Source organism: Echeneis naucrates, chromosome 13 (assembly GCF_900963305.1).
Source record: "Echeneis naucrates chromosome 13, fEcheNa1.1, whole genome shotgun sequence".
Lineage (NCBI taxonomy): Eukaryota > Metazoa > Chordata > Actinopteri > Carangiformes > Echeneidae > Echeneis > Echeneis naucrates.
The window spans coordinates 4,001,283-4,022,229 of NC_042523.1; the positions used below are offsets into that span (position 1 = coordinate 4,001,283).

The 20,947-nt window shown below is 40.5% G+C and overlaps 3 protein-coding genes across 4 annotated transcripts in view; 2 read left to right on the top strand and 1 right to left on the bottom strand.

Moving 5' to 3' along the window:
• The first annotated feature begins 8 nt into the window (after nucleotides 1-8).
• clns1a (chloride channel, nucleotide-sensitive, 1A) lies at nucleotides 9-6,174 on the top strand. Of its 2 annotated transcripts, XM_029517243.1 has the most exons (8): nucleotides 9-458; nucleotides 960-1,096; nucleotides 2,019-2,159; nucleotides 3,578-3,688; nucleotides 4,261-4,266; nucleotides 4,415-4,588; nucleotides 5,010-5,076; nucleotides 5,850-6,174. In XM_029517243.1, coding segments are annotated over exons 1-8 (756 nt in total). In that variant the 5' UTR covers nucleotides 9-339; the 3' UTR covers nucleotides 5,851-6,174. The 2 variants fall into 2 exon arrangements, with proteins under 2 accessions (XP_029373103.1, XP_029373104.1); XM_029517244.1 differs by lacking the exon at nucleotides 4,261-4,266.
• Nucleotides 6,175-7,238: 1,064 nt separating this feature from the next.
• On the bottom strand, nucleotides 7,239-9,980 carry aqp11 (aquaporin 11). The gene is made up of 3 exons (XM_029518104.1): nucleotides 9,383-9,980; nucleotides 8,091-8,207; nucleotides 7,239-7,481 (listed from the first exon to the last, which is right to left on the bottom strand). Exons 1-3 carry the CDS (start codon nucleotides 9,978-9,980, stop codon nucleotides 7,381-7,383), a joined length of 816 nt encoding a protein of 271 aa, XP_029373964.1. The 3' UTR covers nucleotides 7,239-7,380.
• Nucleotides 9,981-12,839: 2,859 nt separating this feature from the next.
• Nucleotides 12,840-20,947, top strand: part of pak1 (p21 protein (Cdc42/Rac)-activated kinase 1) — a 43,565-nt gene continuing 35,457 nt past the window's right edge. Inside the window, exon 1 of the mRNA XM_029517006.1 lies at nucleotides 12,840-12,964. The gene's annotated coding sequence lies outside the window, so the exon portion shown is untranslated. The remainder of the gene's footprint in view (nucleotides 12,965-20,947) is intronic.

The window sequence follows — 20,947 nt, forward strand, 5'->3', positions numbered from 1 at the left end:
AACCGGTCACGTGATTCTTTAGCGCGTGGAAGCGCCCACAGATCGACCCGCGATGTTTAGTGTGAATGCTCCCAGTTAGCTTCCACCTCGGAATTTTAAGCACTTTCCGTAAAACCGGTCGACTTCCAGCCCTCACGGCTCGGTTCGGCCCGGCCTGACTCGGTTAATCCTGAGACATAAACGCCGTTTATCCGCCTCCATCTGTCGCGGATTTGTCCACTGGTGAGTGATCTCCGGGTGAATCGGAAGGTTTGTGGCGGCAGAAATAGGTCGCACAGCTTCGCGCCGACGCCACAGCCGGGTGCATTTCCTCCTCTGACGGGCCCGCAGACATTTACCATGGTTTTACTGAAAAACCTTCATCCACCTACCGAGGGAGTTCGGCATGAGCAAGCCGAGACCACGGCGGTGATGGACGGCCAGAGGCTGGGCTGCGGCACGCTCTACGTCGCTGAAACGTAAGCGACTGATATTCTGTTTACAGGAATTTTTCTTTTTGTGCTTTGTTAAGCTTGAGCGGAGGTTTTATCGACGCTTATTTAGGCAACGTGTTGAATTTTAGGCGGCCTTTGGGCTAGAAAATGTTACAGCCGGAAGGGCTTCGCTAAGCTTCATGCTAACACTTCCGGAGGAGTCTCTTTCAAGTTAATAAGCACAAATTCAGTTGGTTGGAATATTTTTTTTAGCACTACATAATCGATAAGTTACTCAATAACATCAAATAATTGGCAATGATAGTGTTGATGAAGACATTTGCTAATAGTAGAAGGTCAGAAGTCTCTGTTTTTGCTTATGTGTTTCTAACACAGCTGCTGTCAGACATACTTCCAAAATGTATGAACTTTGGGTAAAAAGCCACAGATTTACATAGTGTGAAAACTCTTGGATGCCTGGAAAAGCACTTGGGTATTTAGTATGGAGCCAAACATCCGTTAATCATTTGTCTTTCTTTTTCTTAGGCGATTGTCCTGGTTTGATGGTTCAGGGATGGGTTTCTCTCTGGAGTATCCCACAATCAGTCTGCACGCCATCTCCAGAGATGTCAGCGCTTACCCGCAGGAACACCTGTATGTCATGGTCAGCGGCAAACTCAGTGGTAAGGGGGAGTTCAAATGTCAAAATTCAGTTATCACCGTAGATCCAGGAGGTTCTAAAAGTCAATATTTGGCATCCCCGGTATTTCTGTCATTAAATGAAGGATGGTTCATCAAGTGCCACATCCATAGCATTGAATATTTAACATTCCATGTCTTAAACAATTAAAGTTACATTTTGGAATATTAAAAATATGAGTTAGAATTTTGAGATTATGCAAATCCATGATAAATCAGTTTGACCGCCACAAATATGTTGCTGAGTGGTTAAATACAAAATATTCCTTATAATTCCTCATTGTATTATTTTGCACATCTGGCTTGGTTGACTGCAGGCCATAATTGCTCATTTTCATTCACTAATGATGCTTCGATTAAGAAATTCGTAACACGTTGAAACATTCACAGCACATATGCTCACCTGGGTTCATGGGGTGATTACCTGACAATTTTCTGTTGTAGACATGTAAAGGGTGTTTGCCTAAGAATATAATACTGTTTGTATTTTTGTTTCATGATGATTTGATTTGGCCACAGTTTTTACACCTGATGCCTTTCCTGGCGCAACCCTCCGTATTTATTCAGGCTTGGGATCAGCACAATCCTGCCACTGGTTTGTGTTGTGGCTGGGGTTTGAACCTCTGGCCTCTGCGTGCAAAGAATGCTCTTTCTCTGAGTTATGACTGCAGGCAAGAGTGAAACACTGTTAATGGCATAAAAATTTGGATTATTACATTTGAAAGTTGTTTTTTTTTTTTTTTTTTCCTTCCCCACATCTGTTATATAAAAATGAAATCAGAAAACATCTAGTGGGTATTTGAGTGTTTGACAATGGTAGTGCAGTATTTTATGAGTGGTACATTTCTGTAATTTTGTGGCTGTATAAGTTTCAAACTTGTATGGTTTTGTCTTTGTTCTTTCAAGATGAGAATGAGGCAGAAATGCCAGAGAAAGAAGCTGATGAAGAAGATGATGGTGACAGCAGCAGCAGCAGCAGTAGTGGTGATGTTGATGATGAGGAAGTGATCACAGAGATTCGATTTGTGCCCAGCGATAAAGCAGCATGTGAGTGAACACCCTGATGCATTGACTTTCCAATAAATATGGGTGTTTCATTCACACAAGCCATCTTTGTGATAAAAATGTGAAAAATCCAACACCTCGACATGCAGTTTGTCTTTCCAAACATTTATGAAAGAATGGGTTGTTCCAAAGAGCCCACTGAATTTGAGGGTGGTACTGTAATAGGATGTTGCAACCTCTCTGTCAATTTTCATCCCTGTCAGATATTCCGCCATTAACCGCAAGAGGCATTATTGCAAAGTGGAAGCATTAAGGAATCACAGCAACTCCATTATCAAGTAGTGCATAGGTCATGTAGTGAGTCAAGAATCACGACTGCTCAGCTGAGTCAGTACTTGCTAGGAGCCTCAATTTGTGGATTTCTATGGGCAATCAGCTGTATGCCAGCACTATATTACTACCTATATTGCCAAGCACACACTGCCAAGTCTCAGATGAAGTGGCCTAAAACACGCTGCGTTTTATGCATCTGGAGCAGTGGGAACATGTGTATTGATGAATTGTATTCTCTATCTGGCAGTCCGATTGACAAGTTGGTTTCAGCAAATACTGGGACAACAGCACCTGTTTGACTGCCCTACGCCAACTGTTAAGTTTGGTGGAGGAGGGATACCAGTATAGGGTTGTTGATCTGTGGTTGGCCCAGACCTCTTAGTTCAAGTGAAAGGAGATCTTATGGCTGCGGCTTATCAAAACATTTTAGAAAAATCTGATCCTTCAAACTTTGTACCAACAGTATGTGGAAGGCCCTTTCGTGTCCCAGTATCACTGAGAATAGGATATGAACACAGCTCATCGATCATGTTGTTTTAATTTTGGCTGCTTTTGCCATTTTAATGGAATCCAATGATTGGTAAGATTCTAAAACACATAAATAGTACCATTAAGTGATTCTACGTTTACAAAAAAAAAATTAAAGATGAACATTAAAGTGAATGTCCATTTATGCAACTTCACTATTCCCATCCGAGATTATTCTGGCTTTTAAACATAAGTATGTAAGTCAGTGAGGCAAAATTTCTAACATCGGTAAGAAACAATGGACTGAGAGCCTGAAAGCTGTAGACTAGCTGGAGTAATAACAGTTTTGAAACACAATGACTTTAATCTTTTTGTGGGATTTGCTGAGAAATGCAAAAATCAAGAATATCTCACACCTTATTTTTTAATCATTCATTGACACAATACTGTGGCCACACATATTAGGATGGGGTTTTATCAGCACCAGAGCAACGTTTTATGGAGTTGGCTTGAACGTAACATGAAATGATTCAAGCGCAAATATGGTATCTGTAACACAAGAAATCTGACATAGTGACATAGTGGTAATTCTGGTGATTGCAGACTCCTGAAATCACCACAGAGAGACATCTCATTGTCTTTTGTGGGTTTCCATGTAGTGGAGTCCATATTCTCAGCAATGTGCGAGTGCCAAGCGCTGCACCCGGACCCAGAGGACGAAGACTCTGACAACGACTTTGAAGGGGAAGAGTACGACGTGGAAGAGGCTGGTGAGGAAAAGCAAATACACATAAAACAATACATGCAAACACATTCAGTTTAGTGCTGTCAGTCTCTGAATAATGGCCAATGGGATTCATGTAAATTTGATTTCCATTGTAAAGTTTAAATTCTCCGTCTGTTGGAAGAAAGTAAATTCTGGTTTGAAGTCATTCCCAGAGGTTTGCTGTTAGTACAGCATTAATGTAAAATGTACTAATCATTACCAAATACTTCAGTGTTGGTTTTTGTTGCCTTTTGTTTTTTTTTTTTTTTCCCTACACAAGAAATCTGTATTCTGCAAAGTCCTTTTTAATAATCTTTTTGCTATTGTTAGATTTTCTGATTAATACATTCAAACAGACGCCAAAAGCTTTAGATTCATTTTAATGGCCTGTTTAGATGTTTGACATATAACAGACACTGTTCACAGTCACTCCAGTTTTATGAGTTGCAGTATTGTCACTTTAATAGGAGGATCTTATGAGGCTGCTTATCTCAAAAATGTATATAAAAAAGTTATGTAAGATAGAATGACAAATGATATATAATGACAGAGAATTTCTGAACTCTTTGATTGCAGAGGCAGGTGAGACGTCCAACATTCATCACTGCACATTTACACAACTGAGCTCTTCTCTTCAACTGTTTTACTCAAGCAGATAATATCAGTTCACTTAACATTCACCATCAAGCACATCGCTGCATTTAGATCACAGTCTCTCTCCCCCACCAAGAGCATGGCCATGCTGACATCCCGACCTTCTACACCTGTGATGAGGGTCTGTCAGCGCTCACACAGGAGGGCCAGGCCACGCTGGAGCGGCTGGAGGGTATGCTAGCACAGAGTGTCGCTCATCAGTATCAAATGGCCGGGGTCCGGACTGACGAAAGCAAAGCTGAATTTGAAGGTCAGAAATGCACACTGGTTTTTGATGCTGTGTAGCTGACGTGGAAAAAAGCTTCCCATGGTTAATGTAATGAGAAGTCTTAATACCCCCAGTGAATGAGGAAGCCACTGAATTTGTCATATTATCATCAGTTTGAGTTGACTTTTTCCTGATGGAAGAAGCCATTAAAAGATGGTGAACTGTTGCCATAAAGCAAAGAAAATGTTAATCCGCAATGTTACTCAGATTGACTGTGGCATTCAAAGCATGAAAACTTCAACAGCTGATTTTGCAAGATGGGGTTTATAGAATGTTAAAATAATAATAGCTCTGTTTTAGATGGTGATGTCACTTGTATAAACTTGGCATAAAAACAGTTATGGGTGATCATTAAAAATCTTTTGTTGTATTATTTGATAGTCTGAGTGTTTATTGTTGACAGATGGCATGGAGGTGGATGCAGCAGCAATGGAGGCTGGTCAATTTGAAGATGCAGATGTCGAGCACTGGTAAGTCTTTCACTCAGTGAGCTATTTTCAAACATTTTCACGATGGCATCTCATTCACCTTCTTATTCACAGTCACCAGATGCTCTTGTCTATTGGTAGGTTTGTGAAAAGGGGACATAATGTCTTGTATCATCAACAAAGAGTTGGGCTTATGTTGTTATAAATTATGAAGTGCATTGCGTTTTATTTTTCAGCTATTACATTTACTGAGACTTGTGGTCAAACTGTGGGTGAAAGTCATCCATAGAGAGAACTTCCTGAACACAAGGTGCTTCTCATTAGCACAGTTCTGTAATAGTCAACCAAACTTGTCGATGTGTCTATGAGAAGGGTCTTGAACACGTTTTGATTGGTCACAGAATGTTGATCTTTGGAAAGAAAATCAAATCCCACACGAACTGGCAAAATTCAGACTCCGTCCACACTGATTACTCATTTTTATTTAGGAAAATTTCAATGTTTTGGCTCCGTATCAGAAATAATTTGTTCAGGATAGCACACACCTGAAAACACAGATCACGTGACCCTTCACACACACTGAGCTGTCTACCCTGCACTGAAAACAGCACCTGCTATGTGTTGCCTGTTGCTATCTGGTTTGCGGTTGGTCTCTACAATCTCCACCATTGCCGGGGCCATTGCCAGTCTTCATTTAAGGCCTTTAAACTAGATTATGTAAATCATTCATAAATGATAGCAAACATAAGAAGTATACACATTTGAATGATAAGAATGTGACGCATTTGGCTCTTTCATATCTTCTATTTCTGCAGATAGAAGTCATCTCAGCATACACTCAAAGCACAGGCATCATGGGATTGGAAAAGAGTGCCATGGGAACACCACTGTTTGTATTTTTCTCCTGTTCTTGCTGTCAAAGAAACCTTTTCTGGTGTTTTTAAAGTAATCTCAGAAGTCCTGTAGCTTCCCACATTTTCTTTATTTTGTGTTCATATGACAGTGTTTTTGCACTTGTAATATGTGAAATAGCTACAGGAGATGTATTGAGATCTAGTTTCAAATGTCCAGATCCTTGTTGACTGTTAAAAAAAAAAACAAAAAAAAAAACAGCCCCACAAACAAACACTTAAACAAGCTCTAATATCTGATTTTCCTGCTGAGGAGAATGTCTTTGTATCGATTTGTCAATAAATGCATAGATTTTGTATCTCTGTTTTTCTTCCTTTCTTATTTATACTTGAAAACCCACAATAAAACACCAAAATAAATCATATGCCTAATTCTCACTTGCAAAGAAAAACCACAACCCATCGTCCCCGCTCAGTCCTGCACTATAATGTTCCTACCTCTGTGTTACCATGGAGATGAAATCGGTCCAGACTAAATATAAATATCTGCTCAAGTTCTCAGCCATCTGTACTTCCTGCTACAGCAAATCCACAACATTAACACAAAAAACTCCTCTTACAGCAGAAGAGTGGCTCTTGGGCACACCAAGAACAAATGTTTGCTTCCATTTCCAAAATGTGGAGAATGTAATGAATGAATCTAACTTTGTCTTGTTTATGAAGGTGATGACAATTGACTAATTTTGGAATTATCCATGTGATAATCTTTAGTGTTGTGTGTTTAGGCTGTGGACTGGATGCCAGAGTGCTGCTGCTAACTCTATTTCTGTTTAATAACCTGCCAACAATTCTAGCAGTTAAATCATTGTGATATAATAAAAATAATAATAATAATAAAAAGAGGTGACATCTACTTGTTATCTTTATCTTGTGACAAACCAGCAGAAAAGAAACATAAATATTAATTTCTAATGAGGGTTAGGGTTCACTTTTTTAACATGAACAAGCAAAATAAGCTATTAGGTATTGCAAACGAGTCCTTTTATGTTGATGCCACTGGGCACTAACAAACAAAAAATAAAAAATTCCAGTCAAGTAGCCAATGAATAAATCTTATTTCAACATTTTTATGAGCAGCCATGCATGTTCTTAACTCTGCTCTGGAATGTTGTGAAATTCAAATAAAACTTTGAACTGTCATAGAAATACTATTATACTAATATTGTAATTCATTTGAATCTTTATTCATTCTGTTAGGTAACTAAACAAACGGTAAAGCTATATATATAAATTGTGCTCATTATCCATCTATCCTTCCAGCATTTTATCTTCTATTGTCCTTTTGATGTGAAATCATCCACTAATCATAGTTAGCTGTGAAGAAACAAAAAAAAAAAAAAACTGCTGTAAGTCTCTTAAAACTGCATGTCAGTGTTGTTCCTTTTCAGACATGTGTAGAATGAAATCAGCAGCAGTCTGTCTGGCCTGACGATCCTCATGTCCTTTTCTTGGTCTCAAGAGGGAGATGCAGAGAGGGGGGTTTTCCTGACAGCAGAGGGATGATTTTATCCAACAGCAGCACTGAACTCATCGTACCTGTAACAGCAAGAAAAGAGGGGATGAAGAAGACAGGTATTCATGTTTTTGAATATTTAGAATACTAAAGATCCAGTTTGCATGAAAAAAACAAGCTCCTAGAATTTGGCAGCCTCTAATGAATATATATATATGTCTATATTATATATAATATAATATATATAAATATATAATATAGACAATTTTCCAGTTCTAATGATCTCTGGGTGGCACAGTTAGTCAGTATGTCCATCAACTAATAGATCCTTTGGCTTAATTTGATAAACTGGGCTACAACTGATCCATTATATGACCTAAACCAAAATACTTAATAATGTAGTAGTAATGGAGGAGAATTCTATAATCCATGAAATTAGAAATAATCTATTTCTGGCTCTTACCAGCATTCATAATTTATGCCATATTAAAGCGTAATCAGTTTACAAACCAACATTAGTTCAAATTAGCTTCATTTTGAACAACTGGTTACATGTTATGATGGAGTTATTATTCACAATGATTATGTTTGATACTTAGGGTAATTTTTCATTTGATTCATCTGAAATCTATTTGTTATTTTAAAAATCCATTGAGGGGACCCTGATATCAGCATACAGCACAGAGTCTTACCCAGCAGCGGGCCGAGCCAGTAGACCAGGCAGTACTCCAGGAAGGAGTTTCCACTGCACGGGAACTGTGTAGAAAAGGCCAAGGCAGGATTAAACACTGCTCCTGTTGTACTGCCCCCTGGATATATGCACACAAACACACACATTTGAGTGAATACATACATGTCAAAACTGTAGCCTTCTCTCACAAAATCACAAATTGATTATTCTCTCTATATTGTCCTCCTCAGATTATTTGCCTCTCTCTGCCCTCAAAAAGCCTGCAAAATAGTGCTACTTTGTTGCTTATAGAAATGTTCCTGCGAGACCAGCTCAGAGTGCTGCAAGATAAACTATTGAATTCCCTGTCTTTGGATACTGCAGAGAATTGAACAGAATCAGTATGGAGTCAGGGGTAAAAATGTAACGTAAACCTGAAAGAGGTCAGTGTTGTCATCTACACACACTTTGTTTATCCAAACAACTCGCAGGGCACCATAACAGCTTAACACAAACTCAGCATTAACCTTTCACGGTTTACACACCAGAAGAAATTTAATCTCAGCCACACACACAGGGTGGCCTTGTCGTCCCCCTACATCTCCATCAATGACCAGCACACAGTCGGACTTAACATGCCAGACTGATGAGTGGCATCCAGACAGGAGGCTATAGTGAGACTCCATTACACAGAGCTGCTGCGGATATATGAACTGTGGAACATCTACCACCAGACAGCAAAAGAGAAAAGAGGTTTAAAAAGAAAAGAAGGAAATTCATCAGCCAAGGACGTCAGAAAGAAAAAAAAAAAAAAAGATGTTCAAGAAACAGCATTTAAGTAAGTAAGCGTTGTGCATGAGGAAGATAACTGCCATAAAGTAACAAAACTAGCTGTTCTCATTAAGGTCAGTGTGAGTGTTACATTTCCTCTTTTGAACTAAAACAAAGATGTAAATGTGAAAATCGCCCTCACCCTAACCATGAAATGGATTACAAACTGTTGGGATATTGGTGTGAATATATGTTGTTGAATATTAGCATTCAAATGTTCAACAAAGATTCATTAAGTTTTTACAAACACCACGTAGTGAACTGGCAGTGTGTTTATCACAGTTTCCCGTGAGCTGTGTGGTTTATCATGAGTATCGGACGGGCGATGTGTAAGAAAGTCATTCTTTCGGCATTAGTGTAAGATTTGATCCAAATAAAATCTGCTGCAGTTATAGTGGCCATGCTGTAAACTTGGGATTACAGTGAAAAGCGAAGATCCGTGTCATTCACGGTATGCAAATAAACAACTCCAATGGAGTCTACCTGCATAGACCACAGTCGCCACAACCGCCGCCACCGCGTGCACGCGGTATTTCTCCTCCACCGATCGCGTGCGACTGATGACAGTTTGCACCGCAAAGGCGCACGCCAGCTCCACGGCGGCAGCCCGCGGCAGGGATGCGTGAATGGGGCTCACGCACCTGTACCCGAGCAGCTTATGCCGCACGTGCAGTCTGGATAAGCCCACGCCCCAAATCAGCGGCACCACCGCGCGAGAGGCTGCGGCCGCGGCGAACTGGCACGCGATCCTCCCCAGGGCGCATCCGCCAGAGATCCTCGAGTGGTAGGCGTGCTCGAGAGCGCCGCAGGGGTTGCCGAAGGCCCCGCGGAAGGTGAGCGCGTGCACCACGGAGGCGAGATAGGTTAAAGTGAGCGCCAGGCGAGGCTCAATGCCTCCCACTTCGGAAAGCATCTTCAGCTCGTGCGTGCAGCAGCATAGCTGGAAGGTGGACACGAGCTCCACGGCGTAGACACAGAGCCCGGTGCCCACGAGGACCCTGATCAAAACCCTGCGATTCAGTTCGTTCAGCCCGACGATGCCCGCCAGCACTGCCAGAGACACCGCAACGTCTGCCGCCATGTCCGCGGCCGTCCTGAGTTGCCGGTCTGGTGTGGGATGCTGCTGGGGCCGCCGATGGTTCCTCTCTCCCCGCTAGGTGGCCCTGACCACCGGACTGGAGTCTTGGCCAGGCCGAGATTCTGATGCTCTTCTCATGTGGAACAAATGTTTTGCAACCCACATGGTGCGGAAGTGACTCCGCTCCGCAGTCCCCCCCACCCCCCACTGAGGAAGGGACGTTTCTCTGCTTGTCTTACTGAACTATTCCTCTATTTGCTTTCTGATTCTCCCTTTCCCTTCTCCCTTGTGCTGAACCACGAACTGCTCCAAGCTGATCTTCCTGTTGGCTGGGATGTGGATCCTCTAGGTAACAGTGGGCGCGTAAAAAATAATAAATAAAAATATATATACACACCAGATGGTTTACGTCTTCGTCGTAGCAGCGAAAACACACACAAAAATATTTCGAATAAAAGAAAAAGAAGGAATATACCACCAGCAGTAGAGCTCACTGTCGGTTGTAAGAATAGGGATTTCACGAGGATTTTCAAAACAAATTTCATCTCTATTATCAAGCCTGTCTTATACAAGTATTATATGATGTATTCAATGCATTAAATCAGGTAATAACTTTTGAAATTAGATCATTTTAGAATTGTTTTTTTCTTGCAATGTGTAAAAATAACAGATGGAAATAAAGCTCCATGATTGCATCATTAACACTCTTAACTAGCAGAAGTACAGGTGTTTAGCACAAAGGTTAGTTATTTGTTCACAGCAGAAGAGGTATTAAAAGGAGGATTTGAATAAATACTACACAACTACAATTACAAATGCATTACATATGCACTCACAATCAAAACAGTAAAGGGGTCTACAAAATGTCTAGCACCTGACAACATCAACACAGAAACGGCTGTCAGTATCAGTCAAAATTATGACTGTGGTACTAAACTGATATTGTTTTTGAGAAATATTTCCCACCCTCCATTTAAGAAGTGAATATAAACAATAATGTAAATTATTAATTTTCTAAAAATCATTCAAATAAGAAATGACATTACAGTTGAAACAGCTTATGAAATCTGAGTATGTTGTCTTTTTTAAAGCTCTGTTATACATTATACACACAAGTATACATTGAATGATACAGGCAAAGTGATAACAGAGATTATATAACAGGAAACCATTGTAGCCTTATAAAAAAAACTCCACATATTATTATTATTATTATTGTTGTTGTCGTCATATGAATTCATTTATTTGTTCCAAAGTCACTGATAAGATTTATTTTTTCTATTGGCCAGTACAACATCATTATAATTTATTTTGTTGGTTTTTTTTTTTTACTTTATCTTCTTGTGTGAAGCATCATGAGAGTCCATGCTTCACTCTTACCACTAGATGTTGCTGTCTTTATATGCTTCACCTCATTTATGACCTATCTCCTGATACTCTACTGTACACGCAAAGACAAATGTGTTGCACACTGCATCCAAAATAACACATAGTTAAGATGTTTTTAAGGGACAGAAAAAAACTTGGCTGTTGGCATGGTAGCTGTTCATTCTCAATCAAGTTACTTTGAAACTAAGGCAACCCATTGACCCAACCAGTGGTGTACAATTGTGTAGTTTCTTATCTTCTAGGTGGATGTGGCCATCCAATATGAAAAATAATAATATAAATTCTTCCCTGTATGCATGTTCTATCAAAAAGAACACAATTAATGGAACATTTTCTTAAATATCCCTGATATTCCTCACTCATGCAATGATGACGCTGAAATAGCATTAAACCAGAAATGGTCCATTGACACATTCATGCAGGGCACATAGACATTTCCTGTACCTATGACACTGTTGGACATTTTGGTATGAAAGTCCATGGGGACTAATTCACTTTCAAAGCCAAACGCAAGTGGATAGTCAAAGAATGGCACTGTGGCTTCATTTTCCAGTTTGATTTTTGCTCAAAACGAGTGAAATGAAGCTTAGGAAATGGATTTAGCTGTTTAGGAGTGGAAGAAAAAAACTATAATTTTTAAATTTCTTTCTTTTTTTTTTTTTTTTTTTTTACAAATATGTACACTTGATTGGATATTCAACTAATAGATAAAATGGAACAGAAATATAATGTGCAAATGTTACTTTTATATAGCTGTGTTGTTTAGATACAGGTATCAATTAGTGTTCAAAATGTGTATCAATATGATCAATATTTCTATCTTTTCTGCTCCAAACAGCATATGGTCAGGTAACTGTAATTTCATAGGAGCTGGCCACACCCACTGAGAGAGAGGGAGCATGGTTTCATACTATTACCAGCCGTCTTTGTTATAGAGCATGTTTGTTGGTATCAGATCATACCTGGAAACAGCTTGTGGCCTGTGCTATAATGCAACCCATTGTTCTGAAGGGAGACGTTATATATAACATGTTTTGTTTTTTGTTTTTACATTTACACAGAATCATTTAAATATGCGTGTAAGATCAGCGATAACACTGATATTTTATAATCGTGCTTAATTTAACCTGGGAATGTATTTGATATATTTAACCTAATCTGTCTTTAAAATAAAATGTGTAAAGTGCTGAATTTTTTGATTGATGCCCCCCATTTGCCCCACCCCTTTTACCCGTTTAACCCCTGTCCTTCCAAACACCAATCAGCTTTCTACCGGCGAATTAAGGCCCGCCTCAGAATTTGAACTGACGTGCGTACTGACCAATCAGCGACGGGAAAGGCTGAACGAAAACCAATGGTGTGCCCGGAGCGGCTCATGATGGGCGGGCTTTCGCGTGCAGCAGGCTTCTCTGTGTCTTGCTAACAATAGCCGGTGATCGGCAAGTTTAGTCCGCTGCGAGCGAGAGCAGGCGGCCGACGGAGCCGAGCTGACCCGAGGGGAGAGCACAGTCTAGGGGAATCCGTGAGACGGTGCGTGCCGCAGCTGGAAATTATCGCCGAGCTTTCCGGATCGTTTTGCATTTGCATTTGAACAAGCGGTGAGTTTTCTTTCAGACTTAGTTATGAAATGGCAAATCCAGCCGCGGTGTCTGAATGTTTCAGTCAGTCAGGGTGCGCAGGGAATTCGGGGCTGTGAATGGGTTAATAGAGAGTGGAGGCTCCCATCGCTCTTTTATTCTCTCCTTCGCGATCCGAGTCCACGAATGAAGCTCCGGCTCCCGCAGGCCCAGCAGCAGACTCTATCCGGGCTGGAGTCCACCGCGGCGAGATGCAGGTGGATGGGGAGTTGTTTTTTTTTTTTTTTTTTTAATTTTAATTGTATTTATTTATTTATTTATTTATTACACCGGTTTCCTCCCTGCTCACCATTTGCTAACACGCGTCTTCTTGTTGGTTAACTGATAACACGGCAGGCCCATCCACAAACGATTGAATAAATGAATATAATGCTGAAGGTTTTCACTTTTCCATCTTTGAGAACTGTCTGAAAGGACAACGCTAACATGATTCATCAGAAAGTCCATGCCATGCCCAATGGCTTTCAGCTCTGGTCTAAGTATAGACACAGCACGGGCTGATCTCCTCACTGGAACCATTCTACTGCTAAGTTCGTTTCTCAGATCTGAATCCGGCAGAATCCTTTTTAAGTCAATATCTATAATCAGAAAGAGGGGTTGAAAGAAGAAATCCCCTCACCTATTCAGTTGTTTCTAAAACGTGCCTGCAGCACAGTGACAGCTTCCCTGACCCCCATCATTGTCTCTACATAAAGCTTCTTCTGGGTTCCTATAATTTATGCTCTGTAATTTTCCTGAAATGCGAAGGAGCTCCAGTTTTCAAACAGCTCTGCAGAAAGCAGCCAGTATTTACAGAATGTGTCTTTGGATTAGTGGAGATTTGGTGCCTTTAGCAGGCCAGTTTATATCTGCTGCTTCTATTGATCCACTAAGGACAAAAACCTCTTATTCCGCGTTATCATTATTAAGGAGTTATTTCCCCTCTAAACTAAACACATTTCTGACCCTGCTGGATAAACAAACTTATATTCTCAGTCTCTACTTCTCCAACTGAGTTGAACTGATGTTGGACTTTGTTCCCTCTTCGAAAGTTTCCCTTTCATCTGAGTTGAAACACACCAGGAAAATGAAAAGCTGTGACTTTGTAGAGCTGGTTGAAAATACTTGACTCAGTACTGAACTCAGTGTAATATCACTGTACCACACAGTTCTGCTGCTATTCTACTACTGAATTCCACGCCTGTATCAGTGGAGGCTGAGGAGAGTAACCAGCTTTTTATCTGCTGTTTGCTGGCTATTATTCACCTCAACCACTTAAATGACTACAATATTCTTCTTGGAGTTTCTGTTGGCAGTAGTGTACATTTGAGTTATTTATTGGGAGTGATTAGTTTGTGTGCAGACAAGGACACTGACTGAAACTCCAGGCTTTAGAACAAAAGAGATACGTAGAAGTACAGGATGTATGCTGCAAAGGCACAGTCTTAAGCAAAATCCAGTTTTTTAATTGTATCAACCACTAATGACTCACAAGGTTAAACTATCAGTGGAGGTTCAAATCTACTTTTTAACAGCGTCCTTGAAGAAATGGAAAGAAAGCCTTTTGAATACTAATTTTATTTTTATAGTAAGCCTGAAATGATGAGTCAATGAACACAGAGTAAATTATTTGATGAACTGTCATATTTCAAGCAACAATGATCTTTATATCCTTTCCAATACAGATTTTTTAAATGTTAGGCTTTGCTGCACTTTTAGAAGTACCTTTTAACTTTGAAACTAAATAATATTGAATAAATATATAACAATTGAATCAGAAAAAATATTTTAATAATAATTGTTTTGTACCTATTGCAAATTTTGTCTCTTAATAAGTGAATAATGTAGACAATAATCGGCAGATGAATCAGTAATGGCAATTATTGCTAATAGTATCCCACTTCAAATTTTGATTTAAGGATCTTTGAAGTCATTGCTAATCAGTGTTTTGTTTTGCACACACAACCATGGAAGGTGTCTGTGCTTGGCCCAATTCTATCACAAAGGTGACAGCTACACTTAACGACATCTTCAAAATTTGAATTAGTTGTTGGTGTGAATAAAGCTTTTTGTCCCAAAGTGAGTTTCTTGAAAAGTAGTCGCATTCACATAAGTGCAGTGCATAGCATGGGTACTGAAGCCTGATTCACTCTGCCTTCAAGAAGTTCACCATGAGGACATCACCCTCATATGTGCCAGTTTTTTGTTTGTTTTTTTTTGGCTGAGGGGCAGTAAGTTGAACCCATGAACACTAGAGCTGGGTGTGTTTTATGGCCCTGTGTAAAGTGTGAGGCCAACCAATTGTCGCTTTGACACCGCCACAGCATGGTGGAGGGAGAGAAGGCAGAGGAACAGTTAATGACACATTTGGGCTCCTGCAGCTATGGACATGGCTAATTAAAATGAAAGGCGACCCTGTCTCTGTGTGTTTGCGTGATTTCTGTCATGTATGAATTTGCAGGCAGGTAATGGAAGCAGTGACATTGATGCAGGTGACGTTTAGGCAGGAAATGGACATATGCTTTCATTTGGCCTCAGATTGCATTAGGAAACCCATCTGGCATCAAGGGTGAAAGGAGCTCATAATGCCTGCACACCAGTTCAATTTTGGATAGGATTTTTTTTTAGCCAATCAGACAGATGGAGCCAATGTGTTGTGTGTATGTGTGTACATGAGTGAGAGCGAGAGTGAATCAATGTACTGCTCAGGCCTACACTGAAATTGAAAATATTTTCAGTTTATTATGAAATTGTGGTCAAACTAATTTCACTGTGGCAGAGGGCATCAGTACAGAAGACCACTAATGCTTACCCAGAGCGTGTGTGTGTAGAGGGGGCAGACCTTAAATGTGACGCAGCACACATTTGTGTTCACACTGCGACACAAATGTGGCCACATGTGGCCCAGATCATTTCCGACTGTGGTCTGAGTGATTGGATCTCACACCAGGTGGCAGCCCTCTTTATCACCACCCATTGATTTGTTATCTTGCGGTCTGTAGCTTGGCCATCACCGAGACTGGAGATTGGCTGAGCTCACCTGCTCTGTGTTTTAAATACACGGTTGCTTTGCACTAATGCTTACACAACTTTTTGTTACATTTGTACCATGATTTGAATAAACAAACTGTATCATGTTGTATTGAAGAACAAGCATTTTTTGTCCATTGTTATATACAATTTAGTTCATAGCTGTACTTAGAGCTGTCCACTTGTGATCTAATCACCTGAAATTTATCTTAATATGTAGTCTGAACAGTGTCTGTAAACCTGGTACCTAACAAAATGTGTGTTAGTGGGCTTTAGAGATGCTAGTAGCTGGATTGTCTCACCATCTGAGCCCAAATTGCTGAGCCTTTCCTTTAATGGGTGGAATGATGCAGAGTTAGCAGTATTGGTAGCATGAGGGGACTGTTGTGGTGAAACTGGGAGCATGAGCAAACCCCCAGGAGGAGCTGGAAGATGGAGCTACATTCGGGTTTCTTGATTACTTTCAAACTATAAAAAGATTTCTGTTACACAATTAGCTGCAGCTATCAAATCCAGTCATTCACTGGCAAATTTCCACAATCAGCATAGAACAAAATAACTTATTAACTAATAATTTTCTGTGGACTGTAGAAACACAGTTACTAACAGTCCCAACAAAAATAGTAATATTGGCTGTGGTGTAGCCAGAAGCCTGCCAGCAGCTGAATAATGGATACTCTGTCTGCCTGGAAGGCTGCAAGGGCTGCTGAGCATGGCGTCTAGACGAATACAGACGAATACAGACAGTGCGAATATACATGGACTTATCTCTCATCTCCATGAAACAGGCTGACTGACTAGATCCACACAAAAGTTGTGATACTGGAAGTATTGAATCTACTTCATTGACGTGAAGCCAGATGAAAGGGTGTGATGGTGGTGTGATTTGAAAAACTTTTAATAGTACTACTCAGGAAGAAACTCACATATTGTAGGTGTGATGATGATGATGATGATGAGATCCAGAGAGGGAATTAAAATGTTCTGCATTTTTCTTCTTCAGTTAATTTTCATTTAACCAGCAGTTGGAGCACTTGTGGGCAGCACAGCGGCGTAGTGGTTAGCGCTGTCCCCTCCACAATAAGGAGGTCGTGGGTTCGGTTCCCGGCCTAAGGCCTTTCTGTGCGGAGTTTGCATGTTCCTCCCACCGTCCAAAGACATGCATGTATAGGTTAACTGGTGACGTTAAATTGACTGTAGGTGTGAATGCGAGGTGCGAGGTGTGTTGGCCCTGCAATGGACTGGCGACCTGTACCTCGCCCAATGTGAGTTGGGATTGGCTCCAGCAGCCCCGTGACCCGGATATGGATAAAGGGGATGAAGATGAGTGAGTGGAGCTCTTACTGAATAGACTGCTTGCCACAGGAAAGGAAAATGCCTCTTCAGATGGAGCTCAATTCACGGTTAGCATCAGTGTAATTGAATTCGTTTTCTGCCTTCACTGCTCTGTCCGAGCGTATTTGTTGCAGGAAAGCCTTATTGTCTGTTGTACTAGATGTTTTCTCGACCTAAAAAAAGGGAACGGGCTCACCGTGTTCTTAAAATCCATTGACATACTTCCCATACACGATAAAATTAAGATCAGCGATACATTTACTTTGACAGATAAGCTGGAACAGTTCTTTCCACTTGCCTGCAGGGCCTTGGTGGTGAGTGTCGCAATGTGGAAAGTGTCTAACTTTTGTCCACAAAGTCTCTAAGTTTGTCATTTGTGCTTTAAAAAAAAGTCTCCGTCGTCATTTCATTTGGAAAGAGCAACACCCAGTGGGGAAGTGCCAACACGCTGCTGGGTGATGAACTCATGGTGCCTTTATACAGCTTGTGCCCCTGTTGTCCAGCCAAAGGATAAATGAAATAACATGTGCAATCTTATGGTTTCATGGTATTTAAATAGCTTGTTATTTCATCCAAAGTCCAAAGACATTCGACATGCAAAAGTCATTGTTTGCCACAAACCTCTTATTCCTAAAGTTAATGTGACAAAGTTGGATTGTTCGGAGAATATATTGCTCTCTGTTGTTAAGTTCCTCACTGGATTAAGATTAATTAGTGGCAGCTGACCTCCAGTGACGTTTGTCGTTTTTAACGGACAAAAGCACCAGCCAGCTCCAGCTGCCAGCCAAATGGTTTGTACAATGCTCTTTCTCATAAAGGGAGAGGCAGGTGAGTCATTAAGTTTACCAGCGCCTTGTTTTGCTGATCCATGCACTTTGACGACTCTAGCGCCCTTTGAACTGGTACTGCCAAGTACTTTTAGAGATTTACACTCTTCCATTTGCATGTGTGATTGATGTGCTCTCAATTTAACAGCACGCTGTTGTGAAGTTGAGCATAGCAGAGGACAGTGAGGAAACGACTGATCCTTGAGCCTGAGTGATCGCCTGTAATACTAAGTAAGACTGACGAAAGTAAAGAGAGGGATGACCAAATCCCAATTTAAGAGCGCAGTGTGTGTGCGTGCGTGCGTGCGTGCATGGGGACCCTAGAGAACATATGGTGGAGGAACCACCCACTCATTGGGACCAACCACACCTTCCAGCAATTCTCACTCACATTACTGAATGCCGTTTATCTACACTTCCCCAGTATCACAAGCACACACCCTCAAACTCACGAACACAGAGTTCAAGCACAGAGGTGTCAGCATGTGAGAAAAACCAAAACAAAGGAATTATAAATTAAAGTGAGTTAAAAAAAAATAGAGGAAGTTTGTGTATTGCCCCCCAATCCAGCAGTTTCAACTATAATCAATCAGCTAAGGCTCTGTGCGTGTGCGCGCGCATGTGCATGTCAGTCAATCACTAAATCACTTAATCAGTGAAACACTTTATTATTCCCACTCGAGGCAATTAGTTTAGAACAATTTGCTCAGACAATAAAATACAGAAAATACAAGCACAACACACCCGGGAGCCAAAAAGAAATCTGATGTTGCATGAGTGGTTAAGAAATCATGTTTGTGTGTGTGCGCGCCTCAGTGTTTCACTGAACTTACATTACATCCTTGTGCATGCAGTCTGTTTTTGTGTGTGTGTGTATGAGTGTGAGATAATCATTTGATCTAGTCTGACTGGACAAACAGATGAAGGCCTGAACAGCAAGAATTTACAGTGCACAGTAATGACTGTGGTCGGGCTCTGCAGTGACAATATAAAAGTACTTTGAGGCGGTTACATTTACTTTCTCTCATAGTGTTGGAATAACGGAGAGTTCAGTGTAACCACCTACCATATTACTGTCAAATGCCAGCATCATGAGATCATTTTTAGAAATCTCCTTCAGCCAGCCAACACTAACTCCCAAACAGTTCCAAATATCCAAAGACAGAAAAGCACAGTGTCATCTCTCGCTCTCTGCTGACCAGCTTGATTTTTCACTGTTTTTTTTTTTTCATTTCCCTCTTTCATAATTCCACGTTTTCTCCCTCCTTTCCCTTCTCTCTGTCCTGATGATATCCTCCTTGTGTCTTCTCTGCTCTTTCTCTTTATCTCCTGCAATTTGCCTCCTAACATCCTCTTCAAACACCCCTCCTTTTTTCACCTCCCTCCTTCCCTGACTTCTTCTCATTCCTCTTTCCTCTGTCAGATTTATCCTCTTCTTTCCCCATTTTTTTTAACCCGTTTTTTTTCATCTTTCCTCACTCTCTGCCTTTTACATCTTTACATCTTGTTTCTCTGCTCTTTTCTTCAGCTCCTTTCATCCACTTCATCCCGTTTTTTTTTTTTTTTAATCCCATGTTCACTCATCTCCTCCTTTCTCTCTGACGTAACCAATGAGGTAAGCATAGTTTTTATTATCTATAAATACCTCTTCATCTCGCTCTCTCTCCCTGTGTTAAACATAGGAGCTCTCTTTTGCTCTCAGCTACTTTCTTCCATCTATTAGTTATCGCTTCCTTTTTTTTGATTATTTTTGCCAGAGGAAATCTCTGGCTTTCAATCTCTCCCTCATTCTCAAGCAGTTAGAAAAGCCTTTCAAATTAAACAGAATATTAAAATGCTATCATCATTGTCGAGATGACAGAAATCAGTTGGAGATGGTGATACTGATATACAGCAAATGGACCACATGGCATGTAGGAAAAGTCCTAAAGACTAATTAGCAGACCAGTTCCCTCTCTTTGGATTTGAAAGATTTAGTCGGATTTGTTTCCAGAATTTCTATCACAGCCTCTTTCCTGATTTTTTTTTTTATTTTTTAATTTTTATTATTTATTATTATTACAATTTTTTTTTATTATTATTATTAATTTTTTTTATCTTAGGTCTGCTCTTGAGCCATGATCCATCCCTCTCTGTTCTCTCCCTCTTATCCCCAGGGGAGAGTTTCATGCTGTGTTCTCACCTCTGTTTTAACAGAGACCGGAACAACACCCTCCCCCTCATCAACGCGCATTCCAAATTTTAAATATGGCCATTCAGGCGTGTCAGCATGCCCTCTACATGCACTCTCTCATAGTTAGTCTCATAATGTTTACATTTCTTTATTCTGGTTAGTCTTGTCAAAATAGAATATGAAATAAGCAAAGTTGCTGATAGAAGGAATTGGGTTTGGAATATTTTCCAGAGACCAGGCTTTCAACGATTAGGCAAACAATAGTGAATGAATTTTTCCTTACATGAAAATTTAAAAACAAACAAATGCAACCCTCAGACCTGCCTTATCTAGAGAACTGAGGAGTAGGCAGTGCTACAGTGAAATTGAAGTAGCCAAATAATACAGAAAACATCCACTATCTCATCTCATCTCTTCATTATCTATATAGCGTGCCCATGCAAAGGGGCCAAAATCAGCTGACATTGGGCAAGGGGGAGGATAGACCTGGTGAGACGTACAGCAATTCACAGCCCCACTTAGGCCCACAGCAACTCCAAAGTCCCCAGTTTGCCTGATGTGCCTGCCTTTGGACTATGGGAGGAAGACAGAGGAGCTGTG